We start from the raw sequence: 23,268 nt of genomic DNA on the forward strand, positions 1-23,268 counted from the left end.
AGCAAATGATTTAGTGTTTTCTGTTTCAGCCCTCATTATGTCTCTTTGACATACAAAACAAAATACACACCTTCTTCCACGTGATGCGAAAGATTCTAAAGCTCTCGGGTGAAAATGTGAATCTGTTGATATCCTAATCTTCTGTCTGTTTGGATTTTGTCCTTGCAAACATCATGATTTCAGTTTCAATGCACAAATGTCTTTGTATTTTATCATAGTATATATAGTTTATTGCATGTATTTACATAGGTGGTGATACCATGGGAACAGGCGGTGTGGCTCAGATTGCATTCAAAGGCATTGCCGCTCCCTATTCAAATTAAATCGTCTGTGGGATTGCAGGTATAGTTGGTGGAAAACTTTTGAATCATTTACAACGGTTATTAAATCAACCATATTTCCTTTAAAAACCTTAAATATACACTCTATTGTTAGCTATACAGGACGTAGTATGTACTATACAACAAAGCAGAATATATGCATACCAGTGCTAATGAAACTGATGATTGAAGGTGGAAGAGAGCGCTATTCATTCACTCCCCCCACTGACAATTCCTGCCAGTACTGGGAATTGAACCCGCAACCTTCAGGTTACAAGTCGATTAGGCCATGACTGCCCAAGTAGCTATCATCTCCACTGAAGGGCTTGACTTGACAAAGGCTTTGTTCATCAACTTGATTAATAAACCACAGAGCATCCTAGAAAATATTATTAGTGGGATTTTGATTCCCCTCACTGAATACATATCAGTTCACCAAAAAGGTTTGCTCATTTGGCACCTATAGCCACATGGTTAGTGCGGTGACATATAGCACAACTGTGCTCGCGACGACCCAAGTTCAATTCTCATCCCGTTCCCTTTGCCGATCCCATCCCCCTCTATCCAATCAAAAATGCTTTCTTGTCTAACCTCTACTGTCCTATGCAATAAAGGCATAATTGCCTATAAATATAACTTAACTTTTTGCTCATATTTGCTTACCACTTCATATGGAAACATTTTTGTTAGGTAACATCTTTATTCCTGAAGGTGGAGACCAGTAAGTCTGAAGTGTTATGAGTGAATGTTTAAATTATTTACTTAAAAGATTCATTAAAAAAAACACAGCATAACACCATAACAGCACGAAATTAAACCCAATTAAAAAAAAACATGACAGCTAAAGGATTGCAATTATTTGAGTGCTCAAAGATCTGTGTCTTAACAAGGCAAGTGGACAAAAGCACCATTAAAGCAAATCAAATATAACAACAGTTTTTAACTTCAAAGAGTCCACATGCTTCATTGCTGTGGCATCAACCTCAGCTGGCAGAGACTATTGAGACTTCTGAACAACTTTGTTCTTACAAAGAGCAGAATTGTATTTTTAATAAAAAAGGATAATATATCTTGGTGTATATTTGAGTATATAAGTTGATTGTAAAAGTTCTGGAATTAATGGTTTGAAATGCACCACTAATGGGTTTATTTTGATTACTGAGTGATTTACATTTTTTCTTTTGGTCCATACACAGCAGTAAGACAAACTTGCATATAACATGGTATGTAGAGGTGCTACCGGTGTACTATTTTAAAAAAGAGGAAGGGCTTTATGACAGCACAGTGTTCAGGAACTGTGCTGTAAAACTCAAACTCTGACAGAGTACATCCTGTGTGAGAAGCAAAAAACCGAACTGAGCTCTGCAAAATAAGGGGTACTTTCTTTTTGGGTTGAAAAGAAAAGAATCTTTTTTTTTTTTTTCGTGCTTAAAGTTGGGATTCTGAAAGGTAAGTTGTTTAATCACATTAATTCATTTTCTTGATTTTGGTTTTGTTTCTGAAAGGTAGTGCTTAAAGTTGGGATTCTGAAAGTTTAGTTGTTTCGGAATTTTAAAGCAGAAATATATCATTATTATCATTTCAAAAGTGATTCAATATTATTTTTTTTACTGCTATTGATGTTGTATATGAATATTTTCAAAGAGAATATACAGCTTTGTGTGCTGGAGGTAAATCTCTTTCACTCATAGGATGGAGGACACATTACTAAAGGTGTTTGTCGTGGTCGTCAGTCTGCTTCTCTCAAAGGATCCCAATGTCGTTCACGACCAAGATGATGACATCATGGTGAGCATGCAAGACCATGAGCACTTTCTGTTGGAGGAAGGGGCAAAGCTAGAACATGGGGAGCACAGTGTTGCCATGGAGCTGCCACATTCAATTCAGGAAGAGTCCCAAAATCATCGCAGGGTGCCGAAAGGAGAGGGGGACACATCAGATGTTCAACAAATTAGGCCAAATGACAAGACCACAGTGCTGCACGAGGAGCAGGGAGAGCAAAATGACTTCCATCAAAAGGCATTTGCACCAGATAACCAGGAAATATTGGATATTGACACAGACAAACGTACATTGCATATGTCAAAGGAAGGCCTAACACATGAGCATGTCAATGAGGACCAGTCAGGGCCCACTGTGGACCAGAACGTCTCTCAGGGGGATGTGGTACACCCGGAAAAGCCACAAGCTTGCTGGACTGACACCCATCACGAACATCAAGTTGATAAGGGATTATTCATTGACCAAAACATACTAACTTCAGGTCAAAGGTTGACAACGATAACTCAAGGGAAACAATCTAGTGACCAAGAGGACACCTACAGTTGGTACCTTTGGAAAACACTGTCCTTGATTTCATTTTTTCGTATTTTAAAAAATTTCCTCAGAAAGGGTTTCAAGCTGAAAAGTAAGATGCTGAGATGCTTGAACATGTCCCTGGTTTCTGATCTTGATTCCAAGACCTTAACTAGCTTCCATAACCAGTGTGTCCTGGTTCCACCCAGTCACAGTTGGCAAACTTGTGAGTTTGTAGAGGGTTTTGTGAATGACCTGCTGGAAGCTGTGAGGACTACAGGTTCAGACATGGAGATTGAGGACTTTGTTGGTGTTGGGAGCTTATACGAGCAGTGGGCTTCAAGAAAGAGCATCGTGTGTGACATACATGTACCCGTCGTCCCTCCAAAGCCTTATAGCTTAGAGTTTGAGCTTTTGAAAGAAAGTAGAGGTTCTTCAACCATCCAGTACTGTTGCAGAGTCAAGATGGTCAAAGGTGGCGCCAGTTCAACCATCTGCCCTTGCAGCAATTCCAACCTAGATGATGATGATACGTTGTGTCTTCTACATCCAGATAAAAAAGAAGATCATGTGACTGAAAAGAACATTTATGACCTTCTATGTCAAGAAAATAGCTCATATCTTGCTAAAACGCATGTTGTGAAGTGGTTTAAGACAGCCGTTAGGAAAGCATGGGATGAGATCAGCCACAAGTATGAGTTTGACCTACTATTCCAGAATAGAGAAAACCCTGGGAGTCTCAAAGTTCGTTTCAGGTCAGGTTGGGTCATTCTGTTCAATCTCACACCTGTGGTCAGATTTAAAGACTCAGAGGTACATCTGATCCCGTATTCTCCCTCTGGCATATTCTCGGACACCCATTGGCCTGTATGTTTTATGCGCTACGAAAACGCCCTTCTTCAACACATAACCAAAACGCTTCCAGACAATGCATGCCATATTCATTGCCTACAGATCCTTTCCTTCCTACACAAACACCAGACTGGCCTGACTGGACCATGTGGGCTAACAAACTACCACTTGAAGAATGCAGTGTTACATCTTCTGGTAAACAAAACCTTATCTTGGGACCCTGAGCAGATGGCTTGCAGACTTGATGATCTGCTGACTTTCTTAAAGCAAAAACTCAAAGCTAAATCACTAAACCATGCTCTTGTTGGGAATCCTCTCATTCCTAGTGAGATTGGATTTCCAGAAGAGTTCGGAGTGGGAAAACCTGTTAACTTGTTTCTGCCATTGTCAAATGAAGAGTTGTACTTAAAAACAAATAGACACTTACTGGAGATGATTAGAAACATGCCAGTCCTGATATATGAATATGGATCAATGAGAAACATTCTATAAGAAAAAAATTATGAGATGCTGTGCCGGAAATGCTTAAATGTACTTTTGCTCAGTTGTTCATTATTTCATAATGCATCTAGTCTTTTGGTGACAAATGTAAAGACACAAAAGAATTTGTGAATTCAGTTTATCATATTAACTTCACAAGGCATAACTACATAGTTGGCACATTTAGAGTCCTTAAGACATCCGTCATCAGTAAAAGACATCCTCCTAGTAATCATCATCTGATTCCCAGAACAGCTCAAAGTCATCATGGCCAGCTGAAGAAAATTCAGGCATAGACTCTTCTGGTGAAAGATGTGATGAGGTTTCTGGGCCCAAGATGGCGGCGCCAGTGTTTTCTCGTTTGTCTGCGTAGCTTATCTGTGTCTGTATTTGTGTTTTATAAACTTAACCTGATTACCTGATTCGGAATAATTTTCATTCTGGGTCTCAGATCTGTGCTAACAACTTGGTAAACATTAAATAATAACATAACCCGATAACAACAAAACGAACTGGTCTGGCTACATTGATAATATGAGGCTACCGATTTACCTGCTGCTCGCTTATGTGTTGAGCTCACCGACTGTGGATGCTCCCGGATCTGGATCATTTGCATCTTCCAGGATTATTCTCCCAAATTCTGCAACTATGCTGTTTCCTGATACTGGTGGCTTTACATCAATCCACATGGCTTCATCGGACTTTTATGACTTTTCTATTAAGATCTTGCACAAGTACGAACTTTTCAGTTGGACAGAAATATGGCAGTTCCAGTCCATCTCCTGCAAGCGTGATCATGGAATCAGCAATGCACGCCCGACAAGATCAGCAAGTTTTTGGATTATTTTACTCCTGTTCCTATCAGGTAACATCCATCCCAACCCAGGACCAGAAATGATTGACCTTTTGAGCCCTAATGATTTGAAAGATAGCAGTGGCTTGCGTTTTATTCATGTCAATGTGCGCAGTCTGTTTAATAAAATCGATGCTATTTGTCTGTGGGCTAAACTGACAGAAAGTGATATAATTGTCTTGTCAGAGACGTGGCTCAAACCATCAATTACAAGCAATATGATTCACATCGAAGGGTATAATCTCTTTAGGATGGATCGTGTGGGTAAAGGAGGGTGAGTAACGATATATGCTAAGGCATCGTTGGAATGTTGTTCCATTGAATCAATAACAAAGCCAAAATTCCTTGAACTATGTGCCATCAAATTAATCTCCCCAGTGGCGCTTCTCTGACTGTGGTAGGATGCTACCGCCCACCTTCGGCTGCAGCTGGAGCAACTGCCCTGCTGTCTGACTTTTTGCATAAACTGCCAAACGAGTATATTGTCCTAGGAGACCTGAACTGGGACTGGCTATTGACTTCATCACCGTTAAGAGACATATGTGATGCGTTACATTTGACGCAATTAGTACAGTCACCTACATGCCTAAATCCAAAACGAATGGACAAATCTACATTAATCGACATCATTCTGACTAATGCTCCACATAAGAACTCAGCTACTGGAGTTTGATGATGTCAGTGATCATTGTATGATTGTCTGTGTTAGAAATTGCAAATTGACTAAAACCAAGCCATGGTTTATTTTTAAACGAAATTACAAATGTTTTAATGAACAAGCTTTCCCTCATGAAATCTATCAGAGTGATTTAAACTTAGTTTGTGATATGGATGATGTTGAGCTGGCCTGGAATTATTTTAAAAAGACCTTTTTAGCCATAGTTGACAAACATGCCCCTATTAGAAGATATAGAGTGTGGGGCAGAGATAATCCTTGGTTTAATGACTCTATTGCAACAGCTGTTAGAGAATGGAATGAAGCATGGATCAAAGCAAAAAGAAATAATAATGATAAATGTTGGTCAAACTATAGGGTATTAAGAAATAAATGCACAAGACTAATAAAAAGTACAAAAAGTGAATATTATTTGAATTTAATAAATGAAAACCTTAATGACCCCCAAAAAATTTGGAAAGCAATTAGATCTTCAGGTGACGTGCCACCCCCCCACTATCCCTGAAGTTATAATAGCAAGCCATAGTGAAGTAAGGGGTAAACAAAATATAGTAGACACTTTTAACAAGCACTTTAATAATGCAGGAATAGTTACTCAGTTGACACTTCAAGCCAACTCCGCAGATAGTGTAACCTCTATTACAGACTCGTCTAGTGTAAGTTTATATAATTTTAACTTTACTCCTATATCTGTTTTTGAAGTACGAGAGGCACTGTTAGGCTTGGACTGTAAAAAGTCTGCTGGCCCAGACCAGATTGAGCCATATTTCCTCAAAACTGCTGCAAACTTGATTGCTGATCTTATTTCCTCCATTTTAATCTTAGTCTATACAGTGGTCCTATCCCCAAGTCATGGAAATCTGCATTTGTCCTCCCATTATTAAAAAGTGGGGACACGTCAGCCTTAGACAATTATCGACCAATCTCCAGACTATCTGTCTTGGCTAAATTGTTTGAGTCTCTAATAAATGAGCAACTAAAACATTTTTTAGCTGACAACTGTATTTTAAGTCCCACTCAGTCTGGTTTCCAGCAAGGACACAATACAATTGCGGCTGTAACCTCTGTTATGAATGATATTGTTAATGCTTTAGATAACAAAAAGTCTTGTGCTGCTTTATTTATTGATTTATCTAAAGCATTCGACACTGTTGACCATCATCTTCTTCTGCAAAGATTGCAAAACATAGGTTTTAGTAGCAATGTGCTAAAGTGGTTTTCTAATTACTTGAGTGGTAGAACTCTGTGGCATTAGATAACTGTACTTCATCCCTGCTAGAAGTAAAAATGGGTGTCCCTCAAGGATCAGTTTTGGGCCCTATTTTATTTTCCATTTATATAAATAATTTGGGTTTCAATCTGAATCAACCTAAGGCTCATCTGTACGCAGATGATACTATTTTGTACACCTCTGCTATGTCATTGAAGGAAGGAATTCATAATTTACAGTCTGCCTTTAGTCAGGTACAAAAATCTCTGGTAGGATTAAAGTTGGTATTAAATGCTAAAAAAATAAAAAAACTAAATTAATGGTTTTTACACGTTCACATTCTCTTATCGATTTCACTATTTTAACACAAAGTGGCACTCCTATAGAGAGAGTGACTTCCTACAAATACCTAGGTATTTGGTTGGATGATAAATTGTCTTTTGGGGTCCATATTGAGAGCCTTTTAAAAAAACTCAGACCCAAGTTAGGTTTTTATTTTAGATTAAAGAAGTGCTTTCCTTATTCAGCAAGGAAAAGATTGGTGCAGAGCACATTTTTATCAGTTTTGGATTATGGTGACTTAATTTATATGCACTCTACTTCGTTTTTATTTAAAAAAAAAAATAGATGCACTATACCACTCAGCTTTACGTTTCATTACAGGTGCAGCAGCTAGGACTCACCACTGCACTCTGTATGAAACTGTACAATATGGTTCTCCCTCAGAAGGAAAATCCATTTATTGATTTTTATTGCTAGAGCACTAATGGGTAAATTACCCATCTACTATTTCAAATTTGCTTATTTACCAAAATAGTGTTTACAGGACAAGTTCGTCAAAGAAAATACTATTTATTATTCCATCAACTAAATCAGCCATTGGTAAAAAAAAGCTTTCTCATCATATGCACCAAATGCCTGGAATGAACTCCAAAACATTTTAAATCTAGTATCACTTCCATCTATTAATACTTTTAAAAACATTTTAATGTCAACTCTGACTGAACAGTGCAATTGTTTTTAATTTAGTTATCTTATACAATTGTATGTTTGTATTTGCTGATGTTAATGTCTTGTTTTGTTTTCTAGTATGTATAGTGTATAGAGATTTGTGGTGTATTATGTAACTTATGTCCTGTCTTTTATGTATTGAAACTTTTGGCCGCCAGTCTTGGCCAGGACTCCCTGGGAGAAGAGTTACTCTAACTCAATGGGACCTTCCTGGTTAAATAAAGGTTAAATAAATAAAATCGTCAAATTCCAAGACTCACTGGTGATCATTGTCTTACCTGTTGAAAACAGAAAAACTTGGTCAGCAAGGAAAAAATTTGGGTAGGCCTAAATCAAACTTCATTTCATTTAGGAAGTTAATCCATTTGTACAGACCAGATGCAACTGGAGGACCAGGGTGTGTAGAAGCACAACAGTTGTAGACTGGAATCACCATATAGCTTAGTGTACCTACAGCACACAAATCTACAATTACTACTCTCAGACTTGGGTAGATGAATTTAAAACTTAATAGAAAAAACAAACAAACACCAAACTGTTTAATAATAGAATATGCAAGGGGAATTTAATAATTAGAATGGAAATTTTGCACATTTGGGGAGTACATTTGTGCTCCTTATGTGCTTGAAAACTCACTTCTTGGATTTTGTGTATACGTGCATGACTTGGCACTTGACATAGGAGTCTTTGGTCCAAAGGCCAACACACAATGCATAAACACTCTACAAAGGGAAGAGAGGAGTTTTTAAAGAGGTCAAACAAACCAGGAATTCATTCAAATGTCTTATAAATGTTTCATGTATTTAGCTTTTTGGGCTGTGGCAAAGAAGCCATGTTTGTTAACAGAAAAGCTGTAACACAAAGTGTCTTATAGATGTTTTTTTTACTTTGGTGTTTGGAATTTTTTTATGTTTTTATTTGTTAACAGAAAAGCTGTAACACATTAACACTGGTGTGGAACTTAAATGGAAACTGTGGTAATTTTTCACCAGTGTGACAGTCAATGGTATTGTATAATGAGAAGGGGAAGAAGGAGGATTAATTTATGTGTGACAGTCAATGGTATTGTATAATGAGCTAAAATTTTGGTGTTTAATGAGAAGGGGAAGAAGGAGGATTAATTTAACTTTTATAAATCAGTGAATGGATCACTTATTAAACAAAGAAGAAAATTAATTTTGATTTAATGTGGACTTTAATACAATGACCCACATAAATCTAAACTATGGTCAAACTTAAATTGGATCATAAGCAATTACACTAAAAATTTGTTGAAATAATTCTCAACCACAGAATACTTCATCACTGACTGAGGGTTGGGAGAGGAAGTGACAAAACAACTGTTCAGGTACAGCCGTTTGCCTGCCTCACTGCCGGGGCCTTTTTGTTTGAGGCATTTTGGTTTTTTGTTTGCAAAACTCTGGCCAACAACAAGCAAGTTCCAAGATGCTGAAACTACAATCATTTTACATTTAAAAGTAATATTACATCAGTTTAGACTCAGTACAAGTTAATCTCAATCAACAGAATTTGGGGCACAATGCAGATTATCACAATCCATAAATTTGCCCAGTCTTGAGGAAATGTGAATCTTATAATTTTATTAAAAAGGACACTCAAACTTTGCATTTGTGTTATAAAAAAAAAAAAAAAAAGTTAATAACAGTATACCATCCATTGCCATGACTGAGAGCCCTGCAAGAGTTTGTAGGCCCCTGTACAAGATTCCACCTACTATCTTGGGTATGAATACAACCTGATAAGAGTGATGAAACCTTAGAATTAAAAATAAATGAATAAATAAGCCTACGAGAAACTGAATTTAAAAGTATTTTGTGATTCAAAACAGAAATGAAAAAACACTTTACTTTGTGTAGCTACAACGAATAGGCATAGAAAACGGCAGTTCCCTCACAATCAACCCAGTGACAGTAAGTCACTCGATTGGCATCCTCCTGAAAACATGTTACCAAAAGGCCATGCCAGTGGCGTAGGCAGCTGACGGGCCTGCCGGTGTTCTCACAAATAATGCTACCTATCAAATTATGCTACCAACACTGTATTTCTCCTACTGTAAGCATAGGTTTAGGGTTGCGGTAGGTGTACATGTTAATAAAGCCTCACACCTTATTAATATCATGCTGGAAGCAGAATATGATAGGTAGTACAGTGGGTGGAAATCTGTTTATCCTTCGGTACCTCGTGCTTCCCCATCTTCATATAGAAAGTGATTCATTGTTGCTCAGAGCGCTTTGGAAAGAAGGTGGAAATGGTGCAGCAGTGATTTCCACGCATTTGTAGACGCTGGGAGCAGGGAAATCTATATAACAAGTGCCTTGTTGTAATAATTAAAATATCGGTATTAGGCGCCAGATATCGATTCTCGTATCGCATGAAAAAGGACAGCGATATATCGCCATATCGATATATTGTTCCACCCCTAAAAAGTAGCATTGTTGCATGAATCATAAACAACTGATAAAATTATCCACTCCTAACTACGGAGCCATGCTTTCAGGTACATTCATAATCATGTGAAACATTTTTGGCTGTTAATAACGTGTTTTAATGTCGGTAATAATTTCACCACCAACAACGAAGCTAATATTCTCTTTGAGTTTCCATGTTCCATTATGAAAATTAGCCATGGTTTTTACAGGAATAAAACCAAAAATCATGGTTCCTGTAGCCATGGTAACCGCAAATTAACCATGGTTTTGTTCCTTACATTTACATTTAGTCATTTAGCAGACGCTTTTATCCAAAGTGACTTACAAATGAGGACAATGGAAGCAATCAACAAAAGAGCAATGATATATAAGTGCTATAACAAGTCTCATTTAGCTTAACGCAGTAGCTACACATAGCAAAGGCTTTTTAAATAATATAATAAATAAAAATAAAACTAGTCTAACAAGCTAGTGTTAGAGGTCTTGTTTTAATTGTATTAAATGAAAACAGATAGAATACACTTCAAATTACTTCAAATAATAATTTACAAAGAAGTAGCCTATTAAGACTATATTTTCTTTATAATAAAAACAGACCCAAGCCAACAATAACCTTAATGATTGGTTAATTTATAATTATATGGTTTCATTCAATAACACTGTTAAAATACATAATGTAATACAAAATAAACAATTTATGTACATGTTATTACAAATGCATGCAAAGGGAGCCAAAGGCCTTGTAATTGCTGCTGCTGCACTTACAGGACAATCAAATCCTTGTAGGCTATTGACCAAACATTTAATTCAAAGATCCACTTAGTCTTTAATTTTTGGCCACCTTTTTGCTATATATAGACCACACAGCCTTTATAATTTCTTCAACAACAAAAAAACATGTGAACATCACAAATTACAAAAATTAACCATAGCTTTATCGTAGTAACTGCTTAATTTTCTTTTGCATGATTTTGAGACTATAAAATCAATCTTACAACTGTATTACTAAAATCATATAGCCATAGGTAACTCTTGATTTATAATTTGTAAATAATACAATTTATTTATTCATTTACTTTTATATTTTATTAAAGTTCTATTTTGACCCCTATAGTAGTTTTTACTTCCATGATATTTGAGGGTGCACAACAATCCTGCTTAGAGCAACCTTTTGACCAGCAGCGGCCCTGAATGATAATTATATAATTTAAAAGATAATGTGAGAAATATTTAGGAGAACGTATTTTTATTTTAACACCAAATAACAAAACATATAATAAGGTTATGAGGTGACATACCAAAATGTATTTTATAATGTGATAAAAATTACAATGTGCCAAATTACTAAATAGTGCTAAAAACAGAATATAGCTCTCCTATTGTGTTTATTTACAAATACTTATTTTTTTTATGATACCTATATAAATCTACATAAATAATGTGACAACATTAAGCAAAATGTTTTGCTCCCAGCAAGAGTGATCTGTGTTACATCTGTGTGGTAAATCTGTGACTGTATAGCCTATATTTTGGGGTTGAAACCTCAAGGGGAGTTCACCCTCGTCCAAAAACCTCACAAAAGCTGACTGCATGTATAAGCTTGTTGCGAAGTGTGTTGATATCACTGTATTTGGGAAGAATTAATCTGCCAAAACAGGTCTGGGCCTCTGGCAGTCGGTCATCTGCATCAGGACACTCTAACAGTAAAATCTTCAGAGAGCGCTTTGAGAAACCTCCCACAGGTACACGGTCTGTCCGTTGTTAGATAAATGGAAACTAGAGAAAAATGTGTGGTGTGTAATAATGATATTCCTTATGTAGATGCATCAAGACATTCATGTTCAAGACAAAACCTACTCAGAAACTTCTTCTTGTTCTCTTCAGATAACTCAAAGCAAAACAGTCCAGAAGCTTTCTTGATGAGCTCATCAGAGGCAGAGCACTCTTCATAGGAAGCACACTGAAGATGAAGCAGAAAAACTCAGGTACTTTGAAAACATTTAAAAAGTCAAAAAATTTGCAACTGTTTCTTCACGGACTTGAACACGAACATTTTTTACTGCTGAAGCTCCTTCCACTCGTATTTAGGGGAGCCGTGGAGAAGCTCCTGGAGTTCTGTTCACTCGGGGTGGAACATGCTCTTGCACAAGGCAGTCTGGCTGTTCAAGTGGACAGAAAAGATGTGGTAGAAAAAAAAGTGTACAAGCAATAGGGATAAAGAAAACCATTCAAAAATGTGAAAAATGCTCGAACTGTTTCTTCACGGACTTGTTGAAAACGAAGTCGACATACAAATCCACATACTTCTGTCTGGAAAAAAAAAGTTATTACTTTGCAAAAGTAACATCTATAGCAGGGGTCACCAGACTTGGTCCTGGAAGGCTGGTGTCCTGCAGAGTTTAGCTCCAACTTGACTTTGCCAGGAAGTTTTAGACACACCTGCCTTGAAGTTTCAAGTATACCTAGAAAGACCTTGATTAGCTAGTTCAGGTGTGTTTGATTCGGATTGTAGCTAAACTCTACAGGACACCAGCTCTCCTGGAGCAAGTTTTCTGACCCCTGATCTACAGCATCTATTGACTAATTTGCCTTTTTATGTTGTTTTGTCGTGTGTATTTCAGAAGTAGTGTATAATTAATTGAAGTCTATTATAACATCAAGAGGACATTTAGAAAATGAATCCGGAAGAATAGATTGTTCCTACCTATTAACTTTGGTCACTTGAATTTGATCTCCGTTTGGAATGAGTTTTTTTCCTTTGACCTGAAGGAGGTAAATAACATCACAAATGTAATTTTTTTAATAACAGCTGTGTACACTTTTACAAATGAACCATAGAAACTGTATTACCGTGAAATCCAAAAAGAGCATATCCACTACCTCGTCCTCGTCCTCCTCAAGAAGGCTTTTCAGACTTCTAATGAGATTTTTGAAATACAATTATAAGTATGACCTGCTCTGAAACACTACTGTGAAACCTACAATGTAAAAAGTCTAATGTCTCGTAGTCTTTAATCGTTTACCTGGCCTCCACGGGAGATAGTTCCTCCAGATCATTCAGAGTGGGACTCTGCTGGAGGAGTTTCTTGAACAAGGCCAGTGGGAAGTCAATGTTTATATAATGAAGGTTGTAGAGCGCCATTCCACAGATAACACCGAGATAGTAAAAATCTCTATTAGCTTGCATGCCCTGAAAAGACACAAGTATGTGATATATTAGAAACACCACATTATGAAGAATTAATGTTTAGTGTAAAACTTACATCAGGATTGAACCAAACCAGTGAACTCTCATGGACTTCCAGCACCTTCTTCTCCCATTTCAGAAGAGACTGGGAAAGAAGGGAGAAAAATTCTGCCGATAAACCTCTCATACCTGTTCCATTCTCCCCGATGAATTTGGACTGGACAGGAGATTTACATTAAAATACCGTATCAGACATTTCAACTCTGAATTCAATTCTGTAATTCTTTTACCTGCAATGGATTACGAAATGAGTGGGTTTTTTTTCTGAGATACGTAAGTGTGTCCAACCACACTGATTCTCTGTTTATGTGCAACACGTTGCCATTGGCCCTGAATCTGAAGAGTTGACACTGTAAGTACTAAGAAGAGTAAAATAATGTTAGCTTTTAAAGGGATAGTCCACCCAAAAATGCAAATTCCGTCAAACTCAAACCTGTATGGCTTATTTTTTTCTGCAGAACACAAATATTCTGAAGAATGTTTGTAATCAAACAGTTTGGTGCCCATTGACTTCCATTGTATGGTAGAAAATAAAGTTAGTTCTAATGGCACACAGTAGCACCGTTGTGCTTTGGGCATCCCATGTTGGAGTCCCAACTCGCAAACCTTTCCAAATCGCGCCCCCTTCTCTCTCACACACTTCCTGTCTAGATACTGTTCCATCGTAATAAAGGCAAAAATAAATCTAAAAAAAAAAAAGAATAAATTATGACAGAATTTTCATTTTGGGTGAACAATGGCTTAAAATCATAGTTGTTTGGCATATGTATGTATCCTCATGTCTGGCACTCACATGAAACATTCTCCGTTTAGATACATTGTCAGCCACAAAAGGGAACTTGACCAATATGTTAATAGTTCCCTGAAGGAGAAATGCAGTAAAGTAATATAAGATTTCTGGTAGTTATTGCTATATGTAATGCAAATCTATTTGAAATTTATTGACATGTTTAATGCCTGAAGCCTTCAATACCTACAAAGTAGTAATCTTTCAATTTCAGCATATCCTCCCAATCAACAGTCATACCAGACTGCCATAACTGCAAAAACTGCAGTAACAGGTCCTCCAAGGTGGCTTGCAGCTATTGATGTAAAAAAAGAATACTGTGGTGATTTGGTTTTCCTCTAAAAATCTCTTTGTGCAGCAGAATTCACAATTGCTTTGGTTCTTACCGTATCTAGTAGATCATTGATCTCATGAATGATGAAATCTCTGTTTGGGATGTCTCTGTTAGCACTGCAGCAGACCTTCACAACAAAGTATAAACAACTATTATACAGTGATAGATTAAATTACATCTTTGATCCAAAAAAGCATCTTTGTTTAAAAAGGCACCTGATAGATCATCTGAAGGATCTTCAAAAACTTCTTCAGGCGTCTAGTTAAGTCACAGCTCATTTTACCACAAGAAATCTGGCCAATCAGCTCAGCAGATGCTCTGCGAAATATCTTCACCAGGCTTTTGAGCCAATCATCAGGGAGTTTGGACCAGTACTTCTCTGAGAATATAACATAAAAATACAAATACAACGAAGCCAAAAACACAAGTCAAAGGCTGAAAGATCTTAAGCTTTACCTAACACCTTGTGAGAATCAGGATCCAGCTGAAGGATTTTAGAAGCCAGAGCTTCAGTGAGTTCGGTTTTTTGTTGTTTCTTGAGATGTCTGATGAGCTCAGGGAGGAGAAGATAAATTCTCAGTGATTCCACACCAGTTGGATTTGGATTCAGAGATCGGAGCATCTGTTCAACCACCTTCACTACCTGAGATACAAAAACTATTAACTGCATCTTATTGTTTATAATGTTATTAACATTTTTAATGTTTATAAATGTACACCATTACCTCTGATATCAAGCTTTTATTCTCTGATAACCTTGCAAAGGATGATTTAACTAGATCAAAATCCAAACCACAATGCTCTTCAGACATCTGATAATGATCATCACAACTACAAAAACAGACATTTAAATTAATATCTGCAATGGAAGGAGGCACAAAAATGTGAAAATATCAAAAAGAACTACTTCATTTTACTTCATTTTGAGAAAACTTCCATTCAGAGAGGCAGCGGAGGAGAACACTGCGTTTATTTCCCTGTAAATAACAAAATACTTTTACAAATTCTTTCTGAAGTCCATTTTTTATGCATTAATATATGCAATTGCTCAATTATATTATATTAGGATACAACTTTTTTATATATAATAGTAAGAATCCTACATAAGATCGAGATTCACTTACTGGATTGTGTAAATAAACATATTAATTATTTACTCTCTGGTATTTTTTTCTATTTAATAGTAAGTTTAAAAAGGACAAATGCGTTAAGGTCCTGACACTTAGTTCCACATGCAAATTTCCAGTATTTCAAGAATGACATATGCATAAACTCTTGATTTATATCAATATCAGTAAATGGAAACACTCTATGAAACACTAACTGTTTTATTGTTGCCGATGGATCAGTTCCAGACAGCCATCGGTCAATCATTCTGTCGTTTAATGTCAAAACCGGTCTGCTTGGATTGGATTTGCCCTTACTTTCAAGTTCCTACAAAATACAAGTAAAACATGAGTAATCACAGTGCAGCAATAATTTATGTTAAACTATTAATGAATGAAAACTGCCATGTCCTACTTTGAAAAACAAGGCAAAGGAATGATTCTCCCCAGCGATGATTTTTATCGTATAGTCATGATTACATTCTGTGTGCAACAAATACTAAGTTTAGATCTTTGAGCATCATCATGAATATTCATAACAAAACATCCTACTGCTAAATGATGACTTTTCCTTACCAGTTGGCAGATCCACAGGGAAAGGCACAGACTGCTTGATCATTTCTCCGTTTCCCAGCTGCCCTTGCATCCCACATCCAAATGAGTAGATCAACTTTGACGATGCGACTGATACGAGTGTGTGATGTCTTTGAAAGAAAGATGCAATACTGAACTGAACTTAAACCATACAAAAACTTATATTCGTCTTGCGAGGAATTATCAATATTTGTTATAGTAGAATGAGAGCTAAATAGGGTGCATAAAGAGATCTGTAGTATTTCTCTGAACACTGATTGGACTTTACCTCCCACATGTGACCTGTGACACTTCAGACCCCCACAGTTCAGCAACCACCCGCGGATGATGTTCATCTCTAAATGATTTGTGCCCAAGCTGACCAGAACCTCCAGATCCAAATGTGAACACTGTGCCGCCCTGAAACATGAAACATTACACTTTCTGTCCAGTTTGTCGTATGCTACATATGGTATTACAAATTAGATACATAAAATATTACAAAATAACACCTTTGATAAAGTGGCAGTGTGTTCCCCTCCACATGAGATTGACACAGTTTTCTTCCAGTTCAGGCTTTTTACAACCGTTGGGACGTGTCTGTCTGTGGTCACAAGAATGGTGGAATGAGTTCATAAATTAATTATTCGTACTTTTAATTATTTGCTTTTCTAGTGATTTGTTATTGAAATTTGTTACATTTATTTGAATTTTGTGAAGTGTCTGTCTGTGGTCACAAAAATAATCAGACCTGTAGTGTCTCCGAGGCCCAGCTGTCCAGCAGAGTTCTTTCCCCATCCAAACACGACTCCAGAGAGAGACAACACAAAGCTGTGGTCTCCTCCAGCGCTGATCTGAGCCAGCGGGACCCCACTTAGACTCTGAACATGTTGAGCAGACGGAGAGCTGGGATGATCTTTCCTCAAACCCAGCTGACCATGAGAGTTCTCACCCCATACGAACACCTGACCATCTGAAAGAGCAACAGCTCTGAACATCTACACTCAAATCTCCATCAATTCATCTCAATCATGAGACGTCAAAAGATGAAAGCAAAATGGCAGATTGAATAGTTGTGAATACCGTTAGTTAGTGCCACTGAATGATGGTCTCCACATGCGATCTGAATCACCTGCCTGTTTTCCAGACCTTTGAGAGGCCTGCAGAGACAAGACAATCTGTCAGTTAGATATTTGTTATTAGCATTTATGGTCATTTATACTGTCATATCTCTATTAACATACTTGCACACAGTAGATTTGTCCATAATGAGAACTTTTCCTGAATCAGAAAGAAGCACCGCACCATCTGCTCCACAGACAATCAGTCTGATTTTGTCATTCTTTAGCTGTAGTTGCACTGGAGTATATAAAGTATTTTCATCAGACTTCTGTTCAGACTTTAAAATTACACAAACTACTTTCACTGATGATGTCATTAGTAGGCTATATTTCAGTAAATCATATAATTTCACATACAAACATGGCATTTTTCTTAGATTTGTAACTTTTTAAACGATGACATAAAGTGAGATTTAGAGCATCATACTTAGTTTTCCATCATTACGATCTTCACTGCGCAATCTCAGGACCGAGACCTTCCCATCCCGGATAAATCCAGCAAAACTCCTTCCGGCTGACATGTCCTGAACATTTAATTTCGGACACACAGATCGTATTCCAGAATTGCCATGTTTGACTTGGTCAAGCTTTACCAGCCCCAAACCCTCTCTGACCTGCGCTCCCCAAAAACACAACATGATCACAGCTGATGCACGAGAAGATCAGACTCCAGCAGAGTCTCTCTGAAGTGCAGCCTGCTCTGAGCAACACACTCGCGTTAAACTGAAAGCAAACACGAAAGTTAAAAAGGAAATGCTGACTTCAGGCTAAACGAAACTTTTTCGATTTCCCCAAAAATGAAAGCGTTTGGAAATTGTATCTACCATGTTTGTAGTTTTAAAATTAAAATACAGATGAGGGATTGCGATATATTTGGAAAACGAAACCAAAACTTAAAGAGACAGCCTAGTTCACCCAAAAAAGGAAGATATTTATATCAATTATTTACTCCTGTCTTGTTCAACAGTGTGACTTAATATTGCTTATAGCGCCACCTTCTGGCCGTTTTCACACACTTTGGCACGCTATATATGAGCTTTTATCTATTTTGTACCAGTAAGTCATTCAGATTTGTCCAGCAGGGGGTGATAAATGCAACTAAAAGTTGTAGAAGATGATGACTGACTTTATATATTAACTTATTAGGTTAAAATGGGCCATCTAAAATAGCTTGAAAGACATTTGTAGTAACAGTGTGACAAGAAAAACCTGCTAATAATTGGCGCAAACCTGTTAACCAAAACAGAAAAACATAAAACAAGTAAAGTTAGGATTGCATACTAATGAAACGCAATTGTGAAAACATTGTGTTAAATCAAAACAATCACTTGGTACTTAAACTTATTTTATTCCAGTTCTGTTGCATCTTTTGTTCCATGTGTAAATATGATGAATATAATTTTTAAAGATGGACAATACAAGACATATTTACCAGAACATGTATATTTTTTTTATCTAAGCAACTAAATATGTTTGAAGAAAACACTAAATAACAAAACATACAATAGGATTGAGTTAACAGACCAGAATATCTGTATATTAATGCATTATATTAGGCTAAATAAAATCACAAAGTGCTTTAGTTAAGTTACCAGCAGTAAAACATGAACAATAAATGGTATTTTAAATAATGATAGAACTCTCACAATGTGTTTATTTACATATATAAGCAATTTTATGATGTCTAACTTATATAAATAATGATAACTAGCCAATATGAGTCCTCCAAAGCCAATACGATACAAAGTTTAGCAGCATATGCTTGACTGCATAGGGTCTGGATTCTGGAGGGAATTTCACGCTCGTCCAAAAACCTTACAAAAGTTGATTACATGTATTAGCTTGTCACGAAGTGTGTTCGTATCACTGTATTTGGGAAGAATTAATTTGCCAAAACAGGTCTGGGCCTCTGGCAGTCGGTCTTCTGCATCAGGACAGACTAACTGTGAAATCTTCAGAGAGCGCTTTGAGAAACCTCCCACAGGTACACGGTCTGTCCCATACAAGAAAACTAGAAAAAAATAAATAATGTGAGGCAAATAATAATGATATTCCTTATGTAGATGATTTGAGGATTTGATGTTTTAGTAATAATATTCTCTGAATGTTCTTGTTGTTGTTTTATGATGATTTTAATAAAACAGTCCAGAAGTTCTTGATGAGCTCATCAGAGGCAGAGCACTTTTCATAGGAAGCACACTGAAGATGAAGCAGAAAAACTCAGGTACTATAGAATATTTAAAATGTTACAAATTGACAAGTTTCTTGAACACTTTTACCTGCTGAAGCTCCTTCCACTCGTATTCAGGGGAGCCGTGGAGAAGCTCCTGGAGTTCTTCAGGGTGGAACATGCTCCAGAAATCGAACGGGCAGCCCTTAAAGAAACCTCTGGAGAAATGCTCGAACTGATTCTTCACTGACTTGTTGAAAACAAAGTCAACATACAAATCCACATACTTCTGTCTGGAAAAAAGGTGTTTTTATTATGCAGTAATGGACTGTTGCATCCTCCTGCTGGAGTCCCTTTGATCGGCACTCCTCCAGACTCCCTTGCTTTCCCATCATGAACTTCATTTAACAAAACCTATTGCCTGGACACTTCCACCTGTGTGTCACTACCTCATTAACTCCTTTATAACTCTCTATTTATTATAACATCAAGAGGACATTTAGAAATGGAATGTTTTGTCAAGACAAGCTTGTTTGAAACATTCAAAGATATTTTGAAGAGTTGACAGATGAACAGATCGTTTCTACCTATTAGCTTTTGTCACTCGAATTTGATCTCCGTTTGGGATGAGCTTTTCTCCGTTGACCTGAAGGAGGTAAATAACAGCACAAATTTAAACAACAGCTGTGTACACTAATACATGTGAACCACAGAAACTGTATTACCGTGAAATCGAAACTGAACATATCAACTACTTCATCCTCGTCCTCCTCAAGAAGGCTTTTCAAAGTTCTAATGCGAGATTTTTGAAATACAATTAATATGACCTGCTCTGTAACACTACAGTGTATAAAGTGTTTTTTATAGTTGTATTTTGTGGTTTTTATGGTATCCACAGGAGACAGTTCCTCCAGATCATTCAGAGTGGGACTCAGCTGGAGAAGTTTCTTGTACAAGGCCAGTGGGAAGTCAAGGTTTATATAATGCTGGTTGTAGAGTGCCATTCCAAAGATAACACCAAGATAGTAAAAATCACTATCATCTTGCATGCCCTGAAAAGACACAAGGATGTTTGTTGATGTATGAGATATATGAGAAAGACCACATTAGGAAGAATTAATGTTTGGTGTAAAACTTACATCAGGGTTGAACCAAACCAGTGAACTCTCATGGATTTCAAGCACCTTCTTCTCCCATTTCACAAGAGACTGGGAAAGAAGGAAGAAGAATTCTGCCGATAAACCCCTCATATCTACTCCATTCTCTCCAATGAACGTCACCTGGACAGGAGATTTACATTAAAATGCCATATCAGACATTTCAACTCTGAATTCAATTCTGTAATTCTTTTACCTGCAATGGATATCGAAATGCGTGGGTTTTTTGTCTGAGATACTTGAGCGTGTCTGTCAACACTGATTCCCTGTTTATGTGCAACACATTGCCATTTAAAATGATCCTGTGTGGGTCTGGAAGGCTCTGGAAAAGTACCTGCAAATACTAAAAAGAGTAAAATGATGTTAGCTTTAATGGGATAGTCCACCCAAAAATAAAAATTCTGTCACATTTACTCATATGACTTTATTTCTTCTGCAGAACATAAATATTCTAAAGAAAATTGGTAACCAAACAGTTTGGTACCCATTGATTTCCATTTGTATGGTAAAAAAAAGAAGGCATTTCTCAGTTTAAGGGTGACTAAATGATAACAGAATTTTCATTTTAGGTGAACTGCTATTTAAAAAAATCAGTTATTTTTCATATGCATGTTTGGCATATATATGACTTAGTATATCCATGTCTGACTTACACAAAACATTTTCTTTTTAGATACAGTGTCAGCCACAAAAGGGAACTTGACCAATATGTTAATAGTTTCCTGAAAGAAAGATGCATTAATAGTTATATAAGGTTTCTCAAAGTAAATGAACAAGAAACATAAAAATGACATACATCATGTAGCAAGTCGACAGCGTTTTATACTCACAAAGCAGTAATCTTTCAGCTTCACCATATCCTCCAAATCATCAGAAAGAACAAAACCCAAAACTGGCAAAAACAGCTTATCCAAGGTGGCTTGCAGCTATTGATGCAGAAAAAAATAATACTGTGATGATTTGGTTTTCCTCTAAAAATCTCTTTGTGCAGCAGAATTCACAATTGCTTTAGTTCTTACCGTATCTAGTAGATCACTGATCTCATGAATGATGAAATCTCTGTTTGGGATGTCTCTGTTAGCACTGCAGCAGACTTCACAACAAAGTATAAACAACTATTATGCAGTGATAGATTAAATTACATCTTTGATCCAAAACAGCATCTTTGTTTAAAAAGGCACCTGATAGATCATCTGAAGGATCTTCAAAAACTTCTTCAGGCGTCTAGTTAAGTCACAGTCCATTTCATCACAAGAAATCTGCTCAATCAGCTCAGCAGATGCATTGTGAAATAACTTCACCAAGCTATTGAGCCAATCATCAGGGAGTTTGGACCAGTACTTCTCTGAGAATATAACATAAAAATACAAATACAGCGAAGCCAAAAACACAAGTCAAATGATGAAAGATCTTAAGCTTTACCTAACACCTTGTGAGAATCAGGATCCAGCTGAAGGATTTTAGAAGCCAGAGCTTCAGTGAGTTCGGTTTTTTGTTTCTTGAGACGTCTGATGAGCTCAGGGAGGAGAAGATAAACTCTCAGCGATTCCACACCAACTGGATTTGGATTCAGAGACGGCAGCAGTGTCTGCTGAACCACCCACTACCTGAGATACAAAAAATAAATAAAATTAACAGCATCTCAAATGTAAGTAAAACGGGTTATAAATGTTAGATTTATCATTACCTCTGATATCAAGCTTTTATTCCCTGATAACTTTGCAAAGGATGATTTAACCAGATCAAAATCCAAACCACAATGATCCTCAGATGTCTGATAATGATCATCACAACTACAAAAAACATACATTTACTTTAAAATCTGTAATGGAAGAAGTCATTTCAGGCACAAAAATCAGAAATTACTAAATAGAACTACCTAATTTTACCTAGTTTTGAGAAAACTTCCGTTCAAAGAGGCAGCGGAGGAGAACACTGTGTTTATTTCCCTGTAAATAACAATATTTGTAATGATTCATTTATATGCATTACTTTCATATTTACAAATTCTCAATTGTATCATTACACTCCTAATTATAAAAATAGTAAGAATCCTACAAACATAAGATCAAGATGGTAAGGAAAACTCTCACTGTTTTATTGTTGCCCATGGATCAGTTCCAGACAGCCATCGGTCAATCATTCTGTCGTTTAATGTCAAAACCGGTCTGCTTGGATTAGATTTGCCCTTACTTTCAAGTTCCTACAAAATACAAGTAAAACATGAGTAATCACAGTGCAGCAATAATTTATGTTAAACTATTAATGAATGAAAACTGCCATGTCCTACTTTGAAAAACAAGGCAAATGAATGATTCTCCCCAGCGATGATTTTTTCAATCGTATAGTCATGATTACATTCTGTGTGCAACAAATACTAAGTTTAGATCTTTGAGCATCACATTAATATTCGTAACAAAACAGCCTACTGCTAAAAGATGACTTTTACTTACCAGTTGGCAGATCCACAGGGAAAGGCACAGACTGCTTGATCATTTCTCCGTTTCCCAGCTGCCCTTGCATCCCACATCCAAATGAGTAGATCATCTTTGACGATGCGACTGATACGAGTGTGTGATGTCTTTATACAAGAAAAAACAATAAAACATTATTAAAATGTACTATA

General features: G+C 36.8%; 4 protein-coding genes across 4 annotated transcripts in view; 1 reads left to right on the forward strand and 3 right to left on the reverse strand.

Moving 5' to 3' along the window:
• The first annotated feature begins 1,719 nt into the window (after positions 1-1,719).
• LOC109068838 (inositol 1,4,5-trisphosphate receptor-interacting protein) lies at positions 1,720-4,959 on the forward strand. The gene is made up of 2 exons (XM_019085561.2): positions 1,720-1,769; positions 2,012-4,959. Exon 2 carries the CDS (start codon positions 2,013-2,015, stop codon positions 3,957-3,959), a length of 1,947 nt encoding a protein of 648 aa, XP_018941106.2. The 5' UTR covers positions 1,720-1,769; position 2,012; the 3' UTR covers positions 3,960-4,959.
• On the reverse strand, positions 4,173-9,630 carry zp3c (zona pellucida glycoprotein 3c; the record flags this gene model as incomplete). Its single annotated transcript, XM_042761038.1, is given in 8 exon segments — positions 4,173-4,282; positions 7,937-7,975; positions 8,073-8,122; positions 8,124-8,147; positions 8,330-8,419; positions 8,957-9,146; positions 9,369-9,472; positions 9,566-9,630. Coding segments are annotated over 8 exon segments (672 nt in total), but the record flags the coding sequence as incomplete, so codon positions are not given.
• A 1,104-nt stretch (positions 9,631-10,734) lies between these two features.
• On the reverse strand, positions 10,735-18,198 carry herc5.4 (HECT and RLD domain containing E3 ubiquitin protein ligase 5.4). Its single transcript, XM_042761790.1, is given in 25 exon segments — positions 10,735-11,898; positions 11,996-12,107; positions 12,195-12,302; positions 12,373-12,457; positions 12,852-12,910; positions 12,998-13,064; positions 13,171-13,337; positions 13,411-13,551; positions 13,625-13,753; positions 14,188-14,256; positions 14,372-14,476; positions 14,568-14,642; positions 14,731-14,894; positions 14,972-15,158; positions 15,241-15,346; positions 15,433-15,492; positions 15,840-15,949; positions 16,037-16,104; positions 16,198-16,325; positions 16,484-16,614; positions 16,707-16,798; positions 16,946-17,167; positions 17,278-17,354; positions 17,439-17,553; positions 17,743-18,198. Coding segments are annotated over 25 exon segments (2,985 nt in total). The 5' UTR covers positions 17,954-18,198; the 3' UTR covers positions 10,735-11,701.
• A 445-nt stretch (positions 18,199-18,643) lies between these two features.
• Positions 18,644-23,268, reverse strand: part of herc3 (HECT and RLD domain containing E3 ubiquitin protein ligase 3) — a 23,784-nt gene continuing 19,159 nt past the window's right edge. Inside the window, exons 21-37 of the mRNA XM_042761155.1 lie at positions 23,096-23,223; positions 22,933-23,003; positions 22,736-22,845; positions 22,532-22,591; positions 22,330-22,435; positions 22,065-22,245; positions 21,824-21,987; positions 21,662-21,736; positions 21,473-21,568; positions 21,296-21,364; positions 20,839-20,985; positions 20,625-20,765; positions 20,211-20,537; positions 20,073-20,131; positions 19,595-19,778; positions 19,458-19,514; positions 18,644-19,369 (exon numbers count right to left, since the gene is read on the reverse strand). Coding sequence (XP_042617089.1) covers positions 19,112-19,369; positions 19,458-19,514; positions 19,595-19,778; positions 20,073-20,131; positions 20,211-20,537; positions 20,625-20,765; positions 20,839-20,985; positions 21,296-21,364; positions 21,473-21,568; positions 21,662-21,736; positions 21,824-21,987; positions 22,065-22,245; positions 22,330-22,435; positions 22,532-22,591; positions 22,736-22,845; positions 22,933-23,003; positions 23,096-23,223 — 2,233 coding nt within the window. The 3' untranslated portion in view covers positions 18,644-19,111. The remainder of the gene's footprint in view (positions 19,370-19,457; positions 19,515-19,594; positions 19,779-20,072; positions 20,132-20,210; positions 20,538-20,624; positions 20,766-20,838; positions 20,986-21,295; positions 21,365-21,472; positions 21,569-21,661; positions 21,737-21,823; positions 21,988-22,064; positions 22,246-22,329; positions 22,436-22,531; positions 22,592-22,735; positions 22,846-22,932; positions 23,004-23,095; positions 23,224-23,268) is intronic.

This window comes from Cyprinus carpio, chromosome A1, assembly GCF_018340385.1.
Source record: "Cyprinus carpio isolate SPL01 chromosome A1, ASM1834038v1, whole genome shotgun sequence".
Taxonomy (NCBI): domain Eukaryota; kingdom Metazoa; phylum Chordata; class Actinopteri; order Cypriniformes; family Cyprinidae; genus Cyprinus; species Cyprinus carpio.

Bases quoted from the DNA above. Each gene is read 5' to 3' on its own strand.
- LOC109068838 (XM_019085561.2), top strand. From the start codon at position 2,013: ATGGAGGACACATTACTAAAGGTGTTTGTCGTGGTCGTCAGTCTGCTT.